General features: G+C 40.2%; 1 protein-coding gene across 1 annotated transcript; it reads left to right on the top strand.

The window, feature by feature from the left end:
- Window positions 1-1,892: 1,892 nt before the first annotated feature.
- On the top strand, window positions 1,893-17,726 carry LOC107289514 (vomeronasal type-2 receptor 26-like). Its single transcript, XM_029284554.1, has 6 exons — window positions 1,893-2,230; window positions 2,923-3,094; window positions 7,099-7,953; window positions 8,747-8,974; window positions 16,224-16,350; window positions 16,825-17,726. The coding sequence occupies exons 1-6, from the start codon at window positions 1,893-1,895 to the stop codon at window positions 17,724-17,726; spliced, it is 2,622 nt and encodes an 873-aa protein (XP_029140387.1).
- Window positions 17,727-18,026: the final 300 nt, after the last annotated feature.

Here is an 18,026-nt window from a genome sequence, read left to right as displayed (position 1 = left end):
TACTACCCTCAAACAGGAACAGGAAACAACCTCAAGAGCCCCAGAGGATATAAAAACCCACTCTCTACATGTGTTCTCTCTATTTTCATCCAGAGCCATCCTTCTGTCTGGCTCTCCTCTTCAATAAACTACAACCTTCTTTCTAAAGCAGTCGCCATGTAGTTTATTCCCGGCTTGGACTGAACCATGATGAAGAGTTTTCATTCAACAATCTGCATTTGTAACACCTAGTTTCTGGGTCTGGGTTTGTTTTGTGATTTTCTATTACTCCTTTTTTAGAAGGTCTGATTGTGTTGTATTTCTAAAGGAAATGTTCTCCTGTCTCAGGAGTTTAGATTGGTTCTAAATTCCAATATATTTTGGTTGGGTATTATTGGATAATAATCTATCACAATAAAACAGGGGAAAAAGCATCCTCCATAAATCAAGAAGAGGGAGCAGTTTGGGCAGATGCCAAAGGAAAACATCTCCTATGGCAAATCAAAGTGATTCTTAGAAAATATATAGAGAGATAAAATGCCATAGTCTGTTATAGACTGTGGCATTATTTCTCTCTCTATATATCCTCTAAAATTGTTTTTTCCCACAGTACAGTATTCTTTTCTTGCTTTCTTGAATAGACCCTTATTTTTTCTTGTATACGGGTAGTCCTTGACTTACAACTATTTGTTTAGTGACAATTCAAAATTGCAACAGCACTGAAAAAAGTAACTTAGAACTGTTTTCCACATTTATGACCATGACCACATGATCAAAATTCTGATGCTTGGCAAATGACTCATATTTATGATGTTTGGCGCTTAAATTTGGGGCTCAATTGTGGACTACTTGTAATGAAAATTATAACTTAGACATTTCTTAGAAGAGAAAATAATTTTCTGCTATGATTATCTTTGTTCAGAAGTAGAGAAAACATAATTTTTATTAACATGAATTGCACCATTTCTCCACATTAATATTTTCAATGTTAGATGTTCTTTCCTCATAATTAAGTGATTTTAGGTTGAATCATAGATATGTTTCCCTTGCTAGGGTGCATATTAGGGATGTTTACATTATAAGAAACAAGTCTTTGGAATAACAAACAACAAACATTGGAGAACAAATATGGATTTTCCAGTGCTGAAAAAAAATGGCAAAAATATGATTGAGTGGAATAATAAGCTAACAATTTTGACACCATCAAGAAGTTGATTTAGATAATGATTTGAACAAATCTAATCCATAATAAGAAATACAAGTAGGTTGGTGGGTATATAAAAAGATGGATGATAGATATGATAAATAGATAGATACAGAGAGGGGGGGAGATATAGATAGATAGATAGATAGATAGATAGATAGATAGATAGATAGATAGATAGATAGATAGATAGATAGATAGATAGATAGATAGATAGATAGATAGATAGATAGATAGATAGACAAATATATGCTACACTTCAGCAAATTCTAAAACTTGTGGAGGTTGTAATATTTCACTTTTGAAAGCATCCAAAATGTCATCCTTCTATGTATACAGGGATGTGTAGTGCAGTGTATATTCAAAAATCAGTGTTTTCACACTGAAGGGTTCTTTTAAAATTCTTATTACTGTGGTCTTTATTTTTTCCTGATTCACGCACATAAAACATTTCCATTATTTTGTCTTTAAGGTGAGATTGAATGAAAAACTATGACTTTGTGATTATCTACTGTACGTTGTAATTATCCAATTACACATGATTATCACCACTACTTTTCCAAATCCCTCAGAGTATCAGAGTGGAAAACAGATGAAGGATGCTATTAATATTCCCCCAAACATGCAAAGCTGGGGTTGCAGTTAGAACATATTTGCTCACTGATATATTACATTGCCCAGTTTAGCGTTCAAAATATTTGAGAGAATCATGGCAGGCTCTGCAATTTGGAAATATGCATTTGCAATGCTCAGCCACTCATCAAGGAAATATGCACTTGCCAAAGTGGAAACAGGTCCATCTGTATACAGGAGGAAGACTTTCAGGCAATATGGTGGTATTTATTGTTTCATTATGAGTATCAATGTCTGGGTGGTGTGTAAGGTCCCCAATCGTAATTGCAATGGTAGTAAATCTCTCCCTATTCATCATAAATACGTTCAATCTGGAGATCTCAAAATTGCCGGCATTATTTCTCAGCTCTATGTCTTTTCCAGTCCTGTTGCTTTCATTAAACACCCTTCTCTGGAACTTCTTGATGATTTTGTGTAAGTCTTATATTTTTACCCTAGTGTTGAATCAAATTTTTCTTAAGGCAATCTCTGTTACAGCTACCATCACTCAGTAATGAACAGGGTGCATTAATCTTTTTAATCATTTTGTTTAACACTTAATATTCTGCTGCAGAAACTCTGTTTGAGTATACAGTCTTCTGTAAATGATAATAAATGATATTAAAACACTTTGCTAACAGCATTTTGTGTTAGTGTTGATAAATAATCAAGGGATAGCAGAAGGGGCCAGATTGTGTTTGACTTAAATGTATTGGTCTAAGTTTAACTAAGAATACCTATGACTCCTTATTGCACTATAGGTTTCAGAAGTAACATCCTTAGCCCCTAGTTATCACCCATTATTATGAAGCTGGTTTGTGATTCTGTGAATTCTACATAAATGTATAATGCAAATTATATTTTCTAAAACAAAGACAATGCTTTCTTGTTCAGAAATCCATTTATTTTTATATAATTTGTGAAATGCTCAGTATTAAGGTGATTTAAGCATAAATATAGGAAATACTTTTGGAACAATTTACTTTTAAAACAGCATGAAGTTTTCATTCCAGGGTATTGTTTCAGAGTTACCAACACATCCTGGCCTTAGCTTTTGCTATAAAGGAAATCAATGAAAATCCCCAGATTTTACCCAATGTCACCGTGGGATTCAGCATCTATAATAGCTACTTCAGTCCAAGTTGGATCTACCTTGCCTCAATGGAGCTTCTCTTTGCTCAGAATAGATTCATCCCAAATTTTAAATGTGGCATTCAAAACAATCCAGCTGCAGTTATTGGAGGACCTGATATCTATTTCCACATGGCAACCATACTGGACATCTACAAAATTCCCCAGGTAAAGTGTACTTATGACACATATGAACTGAACAAGCCATTTACTGTTCTTGTGATTGTTTGGATGCAATTTTGTGGCTGAGATTTGGAAAAGGGTATGATTGAAAAATAACAAACAAAGCTTGCATTGTGCTGGAAGACAAAATTCTTGATTTAAAATATACATAAAGTTACAATTTATGAAACAGACCTGTAATTTGCTTTCATTTACGATTATGGGTTTTACTTGGTCTTTATTTTAGGCTTCAGCCATCTAATGGATTCATTCCAAAATCTGTTTCTGGATCACAAAGCAGTGCATCATTTTAGTCCCAACTTTCTGCTTGAAATTATGAAGTCACAAATGCAAATATTTCCTCTAAAGCTAAAAGACATCCATTTTTAGGGGAAAAAAATCTTTAATTCAGATTTTCATAGCATTTTGATTGATTGTATAATCAGCATTTATACTTGGCAAGGAGATGAATCTGTGAAACTGGAAGACAGTTTGCTATATATTAATATTTCTATATATTTAAGTATTTTCTTTTGCATGTTGTTGTTGTTGTTAGTTGCAAAGTCGTGTCCGACCCATCGCGACCCCATGGACAACGTTCCTCCAGGCCTTCCTGTCCTCTACCATCTTCTGGAGTCTATTTAAGTTCACACTACTGCTTCAGTGAGTCCATCCAGCCACTTCATTCTCTGTCGTCCACTTCTTCTATTGCCCTCAATCTTTCCCAGCATTAGGCTCTTCTGCAGTGAGTCCTTCCTTCTCATTAGGTGGCCAAAGTATTGAGTTTCAACTTCAAGATCTGGCCTTATAAAGAGCAGTCAGGGTTGATCTCCTTGCAGTCCAGGGGACTTGCAGGAGTCTTCTCCAGCACCATAGTTCAAAGGCCTCAATTATTTGGTGCTCAGCCTTTCTTATGGTCCAACTTTCACATACTTTTGTTGGCAGGGTGATCTCTCTGCTTTTTAGTATGATGTCTAGATTTGCCATAGCTTTCCTCCCCAGGAGCAAGAGTCTTTTAATTTCTTGGCTGCAGTCCCCATCTGTGGTGATCTTGGAGCCCAGGAAGATAAAATTTGTCACTACCTCCATTTCTTCCCCATCTATTTGCCAGGATTTGAGAGGGCCAGATGCCATGATCTTGGTTTTCTTAATGTTGAGTTTCAAGCCAACTTTCCACTCTCCTTCTTCACCCACATCAAGAGGCTCTTTAGTTCCTCTTCACTTTCTGCCATTAGAGTGGTATCATCTGCATATCTTAGGTTGTTGATATTTCTTCCGGCAATCTTAATTCCAACTTTTGATTCATCTAGCCCTGCCTTTCTCATGATGTGCTCTGCATATAAGTTAAATAGGCAGGGTGACAGAATACAGCCTTGCCGGACTCTTTTCCCAATTTTGAACCAATCAGTGATTCCGTGTCCAGTTCTCACTGTTGCTTCTTGACCCGTATATAGGTTTTTCAAGAGACAAACAAGATGGTCTGGTACTCCCATCTCTTTAAGAACTTGCCACAATTTGTTGTGATCCACACAAACAAAGGCTTTAGCATAGTCAATGAAGCAGAAGTAGATGTTTTTCTGGAATTCCCTAGCTTTCTTCATGATACAGCATATGGTGGCAATTTGATCTCTAATTCCTCTGCCTCTTCAAAATCCTGCCTGTACTTCTGGAAGTTCTCAATCCATATACTGATGGAGTCTAGCTTGTAGGATTTTACTTGCATGTGAAATGAGTGCAATGGTGTGATAGTTTGAACATTCTTTGGCATTGCCTTTTTTTGGAATTGGAATGTAAACTGACCTTTTCCAATCCTGTGGCCACTGTTGAGTTTTCCAAATTTGCTGGCAAATTGAGTGTAGCACTTTTACTGCATTGTCTTTTAAGATTTTGAATAGCTCAGCTGGAATATTGTCACCTTCACTAGCTTTGTTGTTGCTCAGCTTTCCTAAGGCCCATTTCACTTCACATTCTAGGATGTCTGGCTCGAGGTCAGTTACCACCCCATCGTGGTTATCTGGGATGTTAAGCTCATTCTTGTATAGTTCTTCTGTGTAGTTTTGCAACCTCTTCTTAATCTCTTCTACCTCTGTTAGGTCCCTGCCATTTTGGTCCTTTATCATGCCCATCTTTGCATGAAACGTTCCCTTCATATCTCCAATTTTCTTGAAGAGATCTCTGGTCTTCCCTATTCTGTTGTTTTCTTCTATTTCTTTGCACTGTTCATTTAAGAAGGTATTCTTATCTCTTCTAGCTATTCTCTGGAATTCTGCATTCAATTGGGTGTATCTTTCTCTTTCTCCTTTGCCTTTCGCTTCCCTTCTTTCCTCAGCTATTTACAAAGCTTCCTCAGGCAGCCATTTTGCTTTCTTGCATTTCTTTTTCTTTGGGATGGTTTTAGTTGCTACCTCTTGTACAATGTTGCGAACCTCCATCCATAGTTCTTCAGGCACTCTGTCTTTCAGATCTAATTCCTTAAATCTATTTGTCACCTCTACTGTATATTCATCAGGAATATGATTTAGTTCATACCTGAGTGGCCTAGTGTTTTTCCCTACTTTCTTCAATTTAAGCCTAAATTTTGCAATGAAAAGCTCATGATCTGAGCCACAGTCAACTCCTGGTCTTGTTTTTACTGACTGTATAGAGCTTCTCTATCTTTGGCTGCAGAGCACATAGTCAATCTGATTTCTGTGTTGATCATTTGGTGATGTCCATGTGTAGAGCCATCACTTGGGTTGGTGGAAAAGAGTGTTTGCTATGACCATCGTATTCTCCTGACAAAATTCTATCAACCCGTGCCCTGCTTCATTTTGTATTCCAAGGCCAAACTTTGCCTGTTATTCCAATTATCTTTTGGCTCCCTACTTTAGCATTCCAATCCCCCATGATGATAAGGACATCGTTTTTGGTGTTGATTCTATAAGGTGCTGTAGGGCTTCAATTTCATCCTCTTCAGCACCAGTGGTTGGGGCATAGACTTGGACTACTATGATATTGAATGGTTTGCCTTGGATTTGCACTGAGATCATTCTGTCATCTTTTGCATACAATTACCAAAAATCTTGGTCCTTTAGAAAATTATGGAACAGTGTGCTAAAAGCCATGTTCAAGGTGTGGAAGAAAATCAAACTAAACACATAATAAGAAATTCCATGATTAACTTTTTGTTGGCATAGGATGTCCAATCTGGATCTAAGTTGTGTTGCATGAGGTTTTAAGGCTTTCACCCTCACAACATTTTCATGCTTATTGTATTCTCTGGTGTAAAGATTCCCATTCATTTTAATGAGAACTTCTTCCCAGTGCAAAAGTCCTCATGCATTTGTAATATAGGACTGTGATATGAAACATTTACTAAAATTTGTTATTTCTTTTTCAAAAGAAACTTCTAGACTTGTTCAAGTTTATGTGCATATGTGTGTGTGTGTGTGTGTGTGTGTGTGTGTGTGTTCTTCCAGATTCAACCTTGAGCAGTAAAGCATATGTTCAAGTCAGTTTCCTCCTAAGGGTGGTAGGCTTTACTTCTTGTCCAGATGTTTTCTACAGCAATGCATTCATAATGTACACATGTCCACATGGAAAAAATAGAGATTGTCCAATTTGTTGATAATCATCATAAGCACACATGAGTATATCCATCAAACTGGATATTTCAAACTGATGTCTGAAAATAGTCATTATAATTTAAAAAGCATAACACTATTTAGAGAGCCAGTTTGGTGTAGTGATTCAGGCGTTGGGTCTGAAACTGGGAGTTGTGAATTTTAGCCCCACCTTAAGCATTAAGCCAATTGGGTGACATTGGGCCAGTCATTCTTGCTCTGCCCTAGGAAATAGCAAACCACTTCTGAAATCTTGCCCCCCCCCCCCCAAAAAAAAATGCAGGAAACTGTCCAGGCAATCATCAGCGGTCAACACTGATTCCAAGGGAAAGAAAAAAAAATCTAGCACTATTTAAAAGGAAAAAATAGTCTTACACATTCTTCATTCTTCCCTATCATTTTTCTTAGCTGACCTATGGCTCTGCTCCAGTCATGGATAAAGAGACTCAAGGAGTTTTCTTCCAACAAATGTTTCCAAATGAATCCTATCAACATAAGGGCCTCCTCCAGCTTTTGCTATACTTTAGATGGATCTGGATTGGAGTTCTTGCTGTGAATGATGACCAAGGGGAAAAATTTATACAGGAGGTGCTCTCCACTTTTTACCAGCAGGGCATCTGTTTTGATTTCATAGGAGAGTTCCCAAAGGTAGATTTTTACAGTGACTTTACAGATGTGATGGACGAAACATGCAAAACATACTCTGTTATTGCAAAAAGCACAACCAAGGTGATTGTCTTATATGGTGCAATGGAATCCATGAATTTTTTGAAAATGTTAGTGCAGTATTCAGAAGTGGAGGATATGTCATTGAAAACAAAGATCTGGATCATGAATGCTGAAATGGATTTCACGTCCATTTCTCTTCAAAGAGATTGGGATATAAATTTCCTCCAAAATGCTTTATCCTTTGCAGTTCATTCAAAGGAGCTGCCAGGCTTCCAGGAATTTCTTCTAATCAGAAATCCAACAACAGCAGAACACGATGGGTTTCTAAGGAATTTCTGGCAGCATGCATTCAGGTGCTTGTTTCACAACTCTCATCTAGGTAATAAAGATGGCACAATCTGTACCAGGAAGGAGAAGATGGCAACCCTTCCTGCATCTGTGTTTGAATTTAGCACAACTGCCCACAGCTATAATGTGTACAATGCTGTCTATACTGTAGCTTATGCTTTGGAGGCAATGCATTCATCAAAACTCAAGCACAACTTTATTGTGGGCAGAAGAGGGCTCAAGCTTCAGAATCAGCAATTGTGGCAGGTAATGTTCAGAGCAGAGATATGCTGCAGATCTGCAAGTTCATTCTATGGGCCAACTAGAAGGCTCACTCCAAAGAAAAGTAGGACATCTAAGAGCTATATCCGAAAGGTGCTTTTTCAAGAGGCAACTGGACTTTCTTGTTTTTTCTTTGAAGATGTTTTGCTTCTCATCCAAGAAGCTTCTTCAGTTCTGACTGGATGGTGGAGAATGGAAGGATTTATATTCCTTGCAGACAGCTGGTCATTTGCATTCTTTTGGAGAGTTGTTAAGGCCAGTTGGAAGTTTATCTGTGTACTCAAGGTCAACTGAGTAATGCAAATGGGTGTGGAGCCTTCTTGGAACTGCTGAAACGACTGTTTTGTAGACTGGAAATAGATGATGTCATATCTCTCCCCCTATTTTGAGACAGTTAGAGCTGTTCACTATACTTGAACAGTCAGGCATTCATATTCTCATATTATTCTCATATCCAATATTTCTCATTATTGCTCAGAAGGATATCTGTTGGAGACAAATGCTTTCCTCTAGGCTGAAACTCATCAAGGAAAAAAAAAACATTTTAACAACCAAGTTACCCCCTTTCCTTATGTGACATCTTCCAAGGCCTTCCATTACAAAATAATATATTGAAATATATGTGTACATTTTCATGTGCTTAAGAAACTCATAGATTAATAAATATATATATTTTTTAAAAATCTAATAAACAAACTCCATATGAAATGGATTTTGACCAGAAATAGAATGACGAATGAGTCATATTTTATCTTCCTTCTCACCCTTTTTAATTTAGCTTAATCTTTTCCTGAGAAGGGTCTCATTCAACAACAGTGTTGGAGAAAAGATTTCATTTGACAAAAATGGGGAATTCATTGGTGGATTTGATATTAACAACTGGGTCACATTCCCAAACCGGTCATTTTTCAGGATCCAGGTTGGAAGGATAGATCCTACGATTTCCCCAGACAAATTCTTCAACATTTCTGAAGATTCCATCATGTGGCCAAAAAGCTTGAACCAGGTAAGTTCTGACTAGTTGTGTTTATTTTGTTTAAACAACATTAAAAACATCCTGGATTCAAATATGTTTCTTAGCTTCTTCCATGGGACAAGCAAATTTTAATTTTATATTCAATATAAAATATTTTTATAATTTTTAAAGGCTATTTCCTAGGAGCAGAAAGATACATAAATATCTATTGTTTATAGATAGATACCAAATATTTTATAAATTGTTACAATTTACATGACCAAAACACTTTCTTTTTGGCTCTAAGTATTTTCTTAGTCATGCACTCTGAAAACTTGGTGTTGAAATTTAGCCTGCAATCATATATATGTATGTATGTATGTATGTATGTATGTATGTATGTATGTATGTATGTGTTTTTTTCAAATTCTTTTTTCTACATATTCAAATTGATATCCCTTATATATGTCAGCATGCAGGTCCCATCACCCCTATTCAACTCAGCCTGTATCTTCCTGGATGGGGAGGATATTTAGTATCTCCAAATCATCTAAATCAGTGTTGGCTAATTTTTTAGAGACCGAGTGCCCAAACTGCAACCCAAAACCCAATTATTTATCGCCAATTGCTGGGTGGGCATGGCCCGCTGGGTGGGCATAACTGCGATGGGCAGGGCCACCTCGATGTTGCTCGTGGGGAGGGACACTTTGGGGGGCTGGGTAGGGTTGGAAAGATCCAGAGGGTTTCTGGTGGGTGGGGCAGTGTGCAGGAGGCTTGTCCTGCAGGGTGAGGTGAGGCAAGGAAGGGGGCAGGGCGGGAGTGCTATTGCCACAGGGCAAGGCAAGGTGAGGCAGGGGATAGGGTGGCTGCTGCATCGGCCCCTGCACACCATCGGCCCCTGCACACAGAGATCAGTGAGTGCATGGGGGCTGACGGGGTTCTTCAGCAGCCACACCCTGCCGGCCCCTTGACCAGTGCACTCTGGGGCTCCGTAGCCCACTGCAAATACCGGGCCAGCCCTCCAGCAGCAGGCGGAGTTGGGGGGGAGGTGCATGATGCAGACTGCCGGATGCGCTTACTCCATCCCATCTGTTTTTGCTTGCAGTTGGAGAGCAGGTCATGCTGGTCATCTCCTTGGCCCCTTCGCAGATCTCGCCCTTGGCCCGCACGTGGAGCCTGTTCCCCTTGCAAACTTGACACACCTTAGCCTTGCCTCGGGCCGCCACTGCCAGCAGCTTGTGCAGGTCCATTAGGCTTCCACTGCCACCTCCTGCCCAGCCCTGCGTGTGGGATGATCCAAGTACATCAGAAAGCAGTAAAATAACAAGATCTAATAACTGAACTGAGCCATAATACTCTTGATAATGTAAGGCTGCTGGCATCTCTGTTCTCTTAATAAATATAAATGATGAGACATAAAACAAAGGTTCTAAAAGCACATGCCAGCCACAGTTGCTTGCTACTGGTGATCATGTATAAACAATATCCTTAGATCACCTAGGGATGCCCAAATAGAAAAATTAATGGAATATAAGAATAATGATAATGTTGATGTTTGCAGATCTTCTGCCCGGATCCAGAAGAGATCAGTTAAAATAAATCCATATAATAGATGTGTTCAGACTGAGGCAGGGAATATTGAAGTTACATACTATGAAGATTGAGTATAGTAGGAAACTGAGCAAAGGTAGCCTAGTCAAAATAATGAGATAACTCAGGGAGATGCTTATAAAAGGATATTGAGAAAAAAAGTGACAAGTTGGGAACAAGTGTTTATCTCCTAATGAAGAGTCATGGCTGTTTCAAGAAAGCTGCTGTTACAGAAAAGGGTGGAAATCAGAAAAATCCAGATCTTCCAGGCAGATTAAAAAAAAAAAACCCTGTATCAATCCTCCTTTAGTTTTAAGGTTATACAATGATCACACATCAGTCATTACAGAAGTCAAACAGAAAAAACGCAAAATAGATAAACAAAACGAAGAGAAGGAAGAGGGGGGACATGATAGCCGTGTTCCAATATCTCAGAGGCTACCACAAAGAAGAGGGAGTCAAGCTATTCTCCAAGGTGCTGAAGGCAGGACAAGGAGCAATGGATGGAAACTAATCAAGGAGAGAAGCAACCTAGAACTAAGGAGAAACTTCCTGACAGTTAGAACAATTAACCAGTGGAACAACCTGCCTCCAGAAGCGGTGAATGCTCCAACACTGGAGGTTTTTAAGAAGAGATTGGACAGCCATCTGTCTGAAATGGTGTAGGGTTCCTGCCTGAGCAGGGGGGTGGACTCGATGACCTCCAAGGTCCCTTCCAACTTTATTATTATTATTATTATTATTATTATTATTATTATTATTATTATTATTATTATTATTATTGCATTTTCTATCTTTCTCACTCTAGATCAGCATTTCTCAATTTCAGCAATTTTAAAAAGTTTATATTTCAACTTCCAGAATTCCCCAGTCAGTCAGCCAGCAAGACTAGACTAAACTGGACTAAATGATCTGAATAGAGAAAATATACCAAAACAGAATGGAGTTAGCCAGACCCCCGCTCCAGCACAAGTCCCTCTTCTACACATTGCTAGAGAACNACTCTAGATCAGCATTTCTCAATTTCAGCAATTTTAAAAAGTTTATATTTCAACTTCCAGAATTCCCCAGTCAGTCAGCCAGCAAGACTAGACTAAACTGGACTAAATGATCTGAATAGAGAAAATATACCAAAACAGAATGGAGTTAGCCAGACCCCCGCTCCAGCACAAGTCCCTCTTCTACACATTGCTAGAGAACAGAATAAAAACAAATGAATAAAGGAGATGGCCTGAAACCCAGGATAAGTCTTGATACTTTCAGTCCCTCCCCATCACAGTGCTGCGCATAAATTATGAAGTGTTAATACCAGCTGCCAAAAAAGCCAACACAGTGCTAGGCTGCATTAATAGAGGGATAGAATCAAGATCACAGGAAGTGTTAATACCACTTTACAATGCCTTGGTAAGGCCACACTTGGAATATTGCATCCAGTTTTGGCCACCGCGATGTAAAAAAGATGTTGAGACTCTAGAAAGAGTGCACAGAAGAGCAGCAAAGATGATTAGGGGACTGGAGGCTAAAACATATAAGGAACGGTTGCTGGAATTGGGTATGTCTAGTTTAATGAAGAGAAGGACGAGGGGTGACATGATAACAGTGTTCCAATATCTCAGGGGCTGCCACAAAGAAGAGGGAGTCAAGCTATTTTCCAAGGCGCCTGAAGGCAGGACAAGGAGCAACAGGTGGAAACTAACCAAAGAGAGAAGCAACCTAGAACTAAGGAGAAACTTCCTGACAGTTAGAACAATTAACCAGTGGAACAACCTGCCTCCAGAAGCGGTGAATGCTCCAACACTGGAGGTTTTTAAGAAGAGACTGGACAGCCATTTGTCCGAAATGGTATAGGGTTTCCTGCCTGAGCAGGGGGGTGGACTCGATGACCTCCAAGGTCCCTTCCAACATCATCATTATTATTATTATTATTATTATTATTATTATTATTATTATTATTATTATTATTATTATTATTATTATTATTGCATTTTCTATCTTTCTTACTCTAGATCAGCATTTCTCAATTTCAGCAATTTTAAAAAGTTTATATTTCAACTTCCAGAATTCCCCAGTCAGTCAGCCAGCAAGACTAGACTAAACTGGACTAAATGATCTGAATAGAGAAAATATACCAAAACAGAATGGAGTTAGCCAGACCCCCGCTCCAGCACAAGTCCCTCTTCTACACATTGCTAGAGAACNGCTATTTTCCAAGGCGCCTGAAGGCAGGACAAGGAGCAACAGGTGGAAACTAACCAAAGAGAGAAGCAACCTAGAACTAAGGAGAAACTTCCTGACAGTTAGAACAATTAACCAGTGGAACAACCTGCCTCCAGAAGCGGTGAATGCTCCAACACTGGAGGTTTTTAAGAAGAGACTGGACAGCCATTTGTCCGAAATGATATAGGGTTTCCTGCCTGAGCAGGGGGGTGGACTCGATGACCTCCAAGGTCCTTTCCAACAAGTTGTTCTCAATTCCATGTATTTATCTTGATGAGTTATCATAGCTTTAAAAAGATCCATATCAGTTCTTTGCTCTTAGGGCAAGTATGCTCTGCCTAATTTTGGCTCCTGGTATCATCCCAAATAGTGGAAGGAAGAGCTGCTGCCTCTCTCTGGGAGTTCAGTACGAAAGGCTGGACATAGTCTTAACAGCTGTACTATGGTAAGAGATTTAAGCATTTGCTTAAATTAAAGAGATTTAAGCATTTTCTTACAGACAACTGTGCAGTAGAGGCAATTGTCTCTACTGCTACACACCCTCTCCTCATGGTAGCAAGGCAGGAAGAATAAATCTATTCCCAATTGTTTTTTATTCAGGGAAAGAAGACAAAGACTGAGTGGGGTGCTGTAGACTCAGGTCTTTCTTGCTGCGCCTCTGCAGGTCACTCACTTTGCTTGAGCAGGTGAACAAATCAATCCCCCCTCCATTTTTTTCTCCAAAGGGGGAAAAGCTTTGGTCTATTTGTTTAACTGAGCCCTGGAAGAAGCCACCCTTTCCTCTCTCCCTCTTTGGGCACTAGTGCTATGAGGAGGTGGTAGTTATGTTCACACAACCTGCTCAGCCAGTAAGTTAAAAAAGGTTAAGGGAAGAGCGGTGTGCCATTATCTTAAACTGCCCCCCACCTCAAACTTATTCACTAGGCTAGGGCCAGAAACTTTTCAATTTTTGTTTTCAAATTCAAAACAGAATCAATTCTGGTTCCAATAATCTGATGCTGATTATTAAGCCACAAGTGACTGGAGTAAGGGGAGAATGTATACATCTTTGTTGACCCCTTCTGATGATTAATTTGTTGTGTGAACATGGCCCAAGTTTGCTCTTCACCCAAGAGCAAAAGTCAGCAGAATCAGAAGTTTTGGGCAACTGTCTTTTCTGCTTGTTTATCTAAATAGGCCTGTGAGTAACAGAGATGGCTAAAAAAAAAGCTGCTGCTAGTCCCTTCATTCCCCCTAATGGCAGAGTGTATGAGACTGAATGCTTCCTCCAGCCTTCTGGAGGAAAAAAGAAAGTAAAGGAAGACTAGTTTTTCACAGTTGCAGCAACGTGGCTTGCTCAGTCAGCCAAGCTAGGAATCAGCAATGGGGATGGTTGTCTGCATTATCGAAAAGGGGGCTGGGCTCAAGCTATACTGTTAACGGGTTTATGCAGCATATTGAGCCATAAACCAAGGTTTACAAAGCACAGTAACTGGATTGGATCACAAACCACACCATGACTTAGTCAAGCAATGGTGAATTCATTCATAGGGTGCAGACAACAGGTGCTCCTTACAACTGATGCTCTTTTACTCCACATGGAGCAGTAACCTTCACCATGCCAAACCCAAGCCAACGAAGGGGAAGATGGAAGCTCCTCTGATCTGTCACTTCACTGTCTGCTTCGATAGGTGAGGAAAGTTACTGACGTAACCCTGAAGGGACAAACTAGCCAAGAAGCCCTCCTGCTGACAATGACAACCCACCAAGTTTTGGCCTTGATGTCATTTGCCCAGAAAGCCTGGCTCTCTGTGAAAGGCTCTGAATTAGGACAGGGCAAGATTTAAGGCTTGGGGGAAAGTTCAGAGAATAAAGAGAGCGAAAGGCTCAGAAGCGGGTTTCCAGGTTAGATATTCAAATCCAGGTAACCAGGTTTAAACTCCAGGGGGCAAGAGGGCTCCCAAGTGGGAAGAGAGAGAGAGAGAGAGAGAGAGAGAGAGAGAGAGAGAGAGAGAGAGAGAGAGAGAGAGAGAGAGAGAGAGAGAGAGAGATGTACCAAGTGAAAAAGACAGAGGAAATGGCAAAAGCCTTTGCAATGGAAGGAAATCACTTGATATCTCCTGCTCCCAGAGCAGCTGAGGCAGCTCAGACACCGGCTGCCCCTCATCTTTCTCCTCTACTGCAAGGCTGGCCGTCCTAATGAGGTAGGGATCATCACCGTTGCAGTTGCTGCCACCCCATGAGGCTGAGCAGCCGGTGTGCGAACTCCGCTGCCTCATTGGTGCCTGCTGAGGCCAGTGAGCAACTGAAGTAGCTCCAGACACCCGGCTGCCCCTCCTCCTCCTCCTCTGCTGTGTGGCTGGCTGGCCTGATGATGAGGGCACGCCACACACAAATGGAAAGACAAGATGTGGGCACAGCTGGATTTCAACGGTTACAGGACTGGGCGCTCAGCTTGGCCCGGGATCCCTCCGCTCAGGAAGCCCTGCGACTGCTGGGGGATATGTGGGGAGTCGAGGTGGAAGCCATGTGAGGCAGCTCGAGGCTTTGAACTACCACACCAGAGGATGTCTCAGGTACCCAACCCACATGTTGGGGAGGAAAACTGGTGGCGCAGAAAGAGGCCAACCCTCAGGTGTGGAAACTGTGATGCCGCTGGCCCTGGCCTTGGCCGGGTGGCATGCTGGCTGTGCTCAGAAGAGATGCCTGGAGCAAAGAACAGCTGCAGCAGCAACCTGCTTTCCCCCTTCAGGGCTGCAGAAGTTTCCCTCCAATTAGTCCGATGCACCTGAAGGGGAGAGGGGCGGGAGCCGGGCCCGTTCACTGGGCCGGCTCTGAGTTGCGAAGATGGATGGAAGGACAGACGGGATGGGACGGGTGACACGCTTGGCCCTGGGTAGTGGCTGCAAGAAGAGGAGAACACCTCAGAGTGGGCGGCACAATTCCCCACCCGGCAGGTGGACTCACGGACTGGCCAATGACAGCAGCGAAGCCATTGTCCTGGGCCTCGGCTGGGCGGCATGCCAGCCGCGTGCAGAAGGGACACCTGGAGTGCAGAACAACTGCAGTAGCAACCTGCCTTCCCCCTTCGGGGCTGCAGGAGTTTCCCTCCGATTGGTCCAACACACCCGTAGGGGAGAGGGGCAGGAGCAATCCAAAAGTCATGGGGCACCAGATAGTGTTGCTTAGAAATTTGACAGATGAGCAGATGCTAAGAATCATCCTTCTAATAAAGGATATCAACTGAAAAGATCAACTACATTCATGTGAGAGAAATCAAAGGATGAAGAACACTTTGGCTTCAGGAGCCAGTTTTAAATAACTTGGGGGGACAAATTCAAAGAAGGGTGGCTATTCCATTAAATCATTGCAGACCAAGTATTCTTTCCCAATAATATTATAATAGTTCAATAGTAGCTATTACTCCATGTCTAAGCTTTAAATTCTCCTGTAAGATAGAAATTGCTCAAATGCTTTTGTAAAAATCTTCACAACATTTTTAATTTCTGGATAGGCACATCCTCTTTCTTTGTGTAATGATCCTTGCCAAAGAGGGTATAGCAAGGCTAAGAAGGAATCAAAACCATTTTGCTGCTATGATTGCCATCCATGTCCAGAAGGAAAAATTTCAAACAAAGAAGGTAAACATTTTTGAGAAGTAATGGAATAAGCTACGTTATTAACAGGTCTTTTTATTTGGATTATTTATTTATTTAGATGACTACCAATGTCACACAAGTGACTCTGGGTAATGTACAAAGATTAAAATATAACCTTCCATGTGTGTGGAAATTTCCTTGGAGTTAAGGCTATTCACAGTGAAAAGGATTGTGAAAATACATTACATACATATTTGTAACAAAAAATGATATATAGCTATTACATAGTATGTGATATCTAAGATAGAATGAAATGCATGACAGGTAAGGACTTTGGGTATGGGCCAAGGTTTCTGGGCCTAAAATTTGCTCTAATCTTCAGTGAATATGGTTTCATATTAAAATGATTAAATAGTCAGTGTCACTGTTGATGACTAGCTTCTCTCTGAGAGTTATGTGATACTAAGGCTTGATGAATGAAGGTCAATAACCAGAATTGTTGTTTTCTTTTTTCAGATATGGAAGACTGTTTTCATTGTCCAGAAGGTCATTATTCAAACCATGACAAAGATGCATGCATTCCAAAACACATAACTTTCTTATCCTATGAAGAACCCTTAGGGATCAGTTTAGCTATTTGTGCTCTTTCTTTTTCTTTTACCACAGCTCTGGTGCTTGGGATCTTCATTAAACACAAATGCACTCCCATTGTAAAAGCCAACAACCGGAATCTCACCTATATTCTCCTAGTTTCTCTCCTCCTCTCTTTCCTTTGTGTTTTATTATTTATTGGGAAACCTGGTAAGATTGTGTGTCTCCTTCAACAACCAGCTTTTGGAATCATCTTCTCCATGGCAGTTTCTTGTGTGTTAGCCAAAACCTTTGTTGTGGTCCTAGCTTTTATGGCCATTAAGCCAGGATCTAGAATGAGAAAATGGGTGGGGAAAGCAATGGAGAGTTTCATTGTTCTTTTTTGTTGCCTTGTTCAAATCACTATCTGCATCATATGGTTGGCAATTTTTCCACCATATCCAGATTTTGATATGCACTCAATGTCTGAAGAAGTCATCATGGAGTGCAGTGAAGGGTCAGCCACCATGTTCTACTGTGTGTTAGGTTTTATGGGTTTTCTTGCGCTGGTCAGCTTCTCTGTTGCTTTTCTAGCTAGAAAGTTACCTGATAGTTTCAATGAAGCTAAATTCATAACTTTCAGTATGTTGGTCTTCTGCACTGTTTGGTTATGCTTTATTCCTACTTATATAAGCACAAGAGGAAAATACATGTTGGTTGTGGAAGTCTTCTCCATGATCTCCTCCAGTGCTGGCTTATTGATGTGTATTTTTTTTCCCAAGTGTTTTATCATTGTGATGAGGCCTGAACTGAACAATAAGCATCAGATAATGAAAAAAAAGTTTTAAAAATTAGCTATTTCAGCCTCAAATTGTTATATGCCCCCAATTGTAGACATCTTTAAAAACAGTCCTTTTATAAAATTATGATTTTAAGCTGAACTGAGGAAACAGGGAGCCTTCTTACTTATGGTTCCAATTTCTCTTGTTAGTTCCAACTCCATTATCATTTAGTGTTATATTTTCCATCCTCCCTCCCTCTCTCCCTCCCTCCCTCCCTTCCTTCCTTTTCTCTTTCCTATCATTTGACATATTTCAAGAATTGTTATCCATAAATGGAATACAAGTTTCATTAATTCAGAAAGCTGA

The sequence above is a fragment of the Protobothrops mucrosquamatus genome, unplaced genomic scaffold (genome assembly GCF_001527695.2).
Source record: "Protobothrops mucrosquamatus isolate PMUCROS unplaced genomic scaffold, P.Mucros_1.0 scaffold711, whole genome shotgun sequence".
In the NCBI taxonomy this organism is placed as follows: Eukaryota; Metazoa; Chordata; class Lepidosauria; order Squamata; family Viperidae; genus Protobothrops; species Protobothrops mucrosquamatus.
This window is presented reverse-complemented; position numbering and strand designations above follow the sequence as displayed.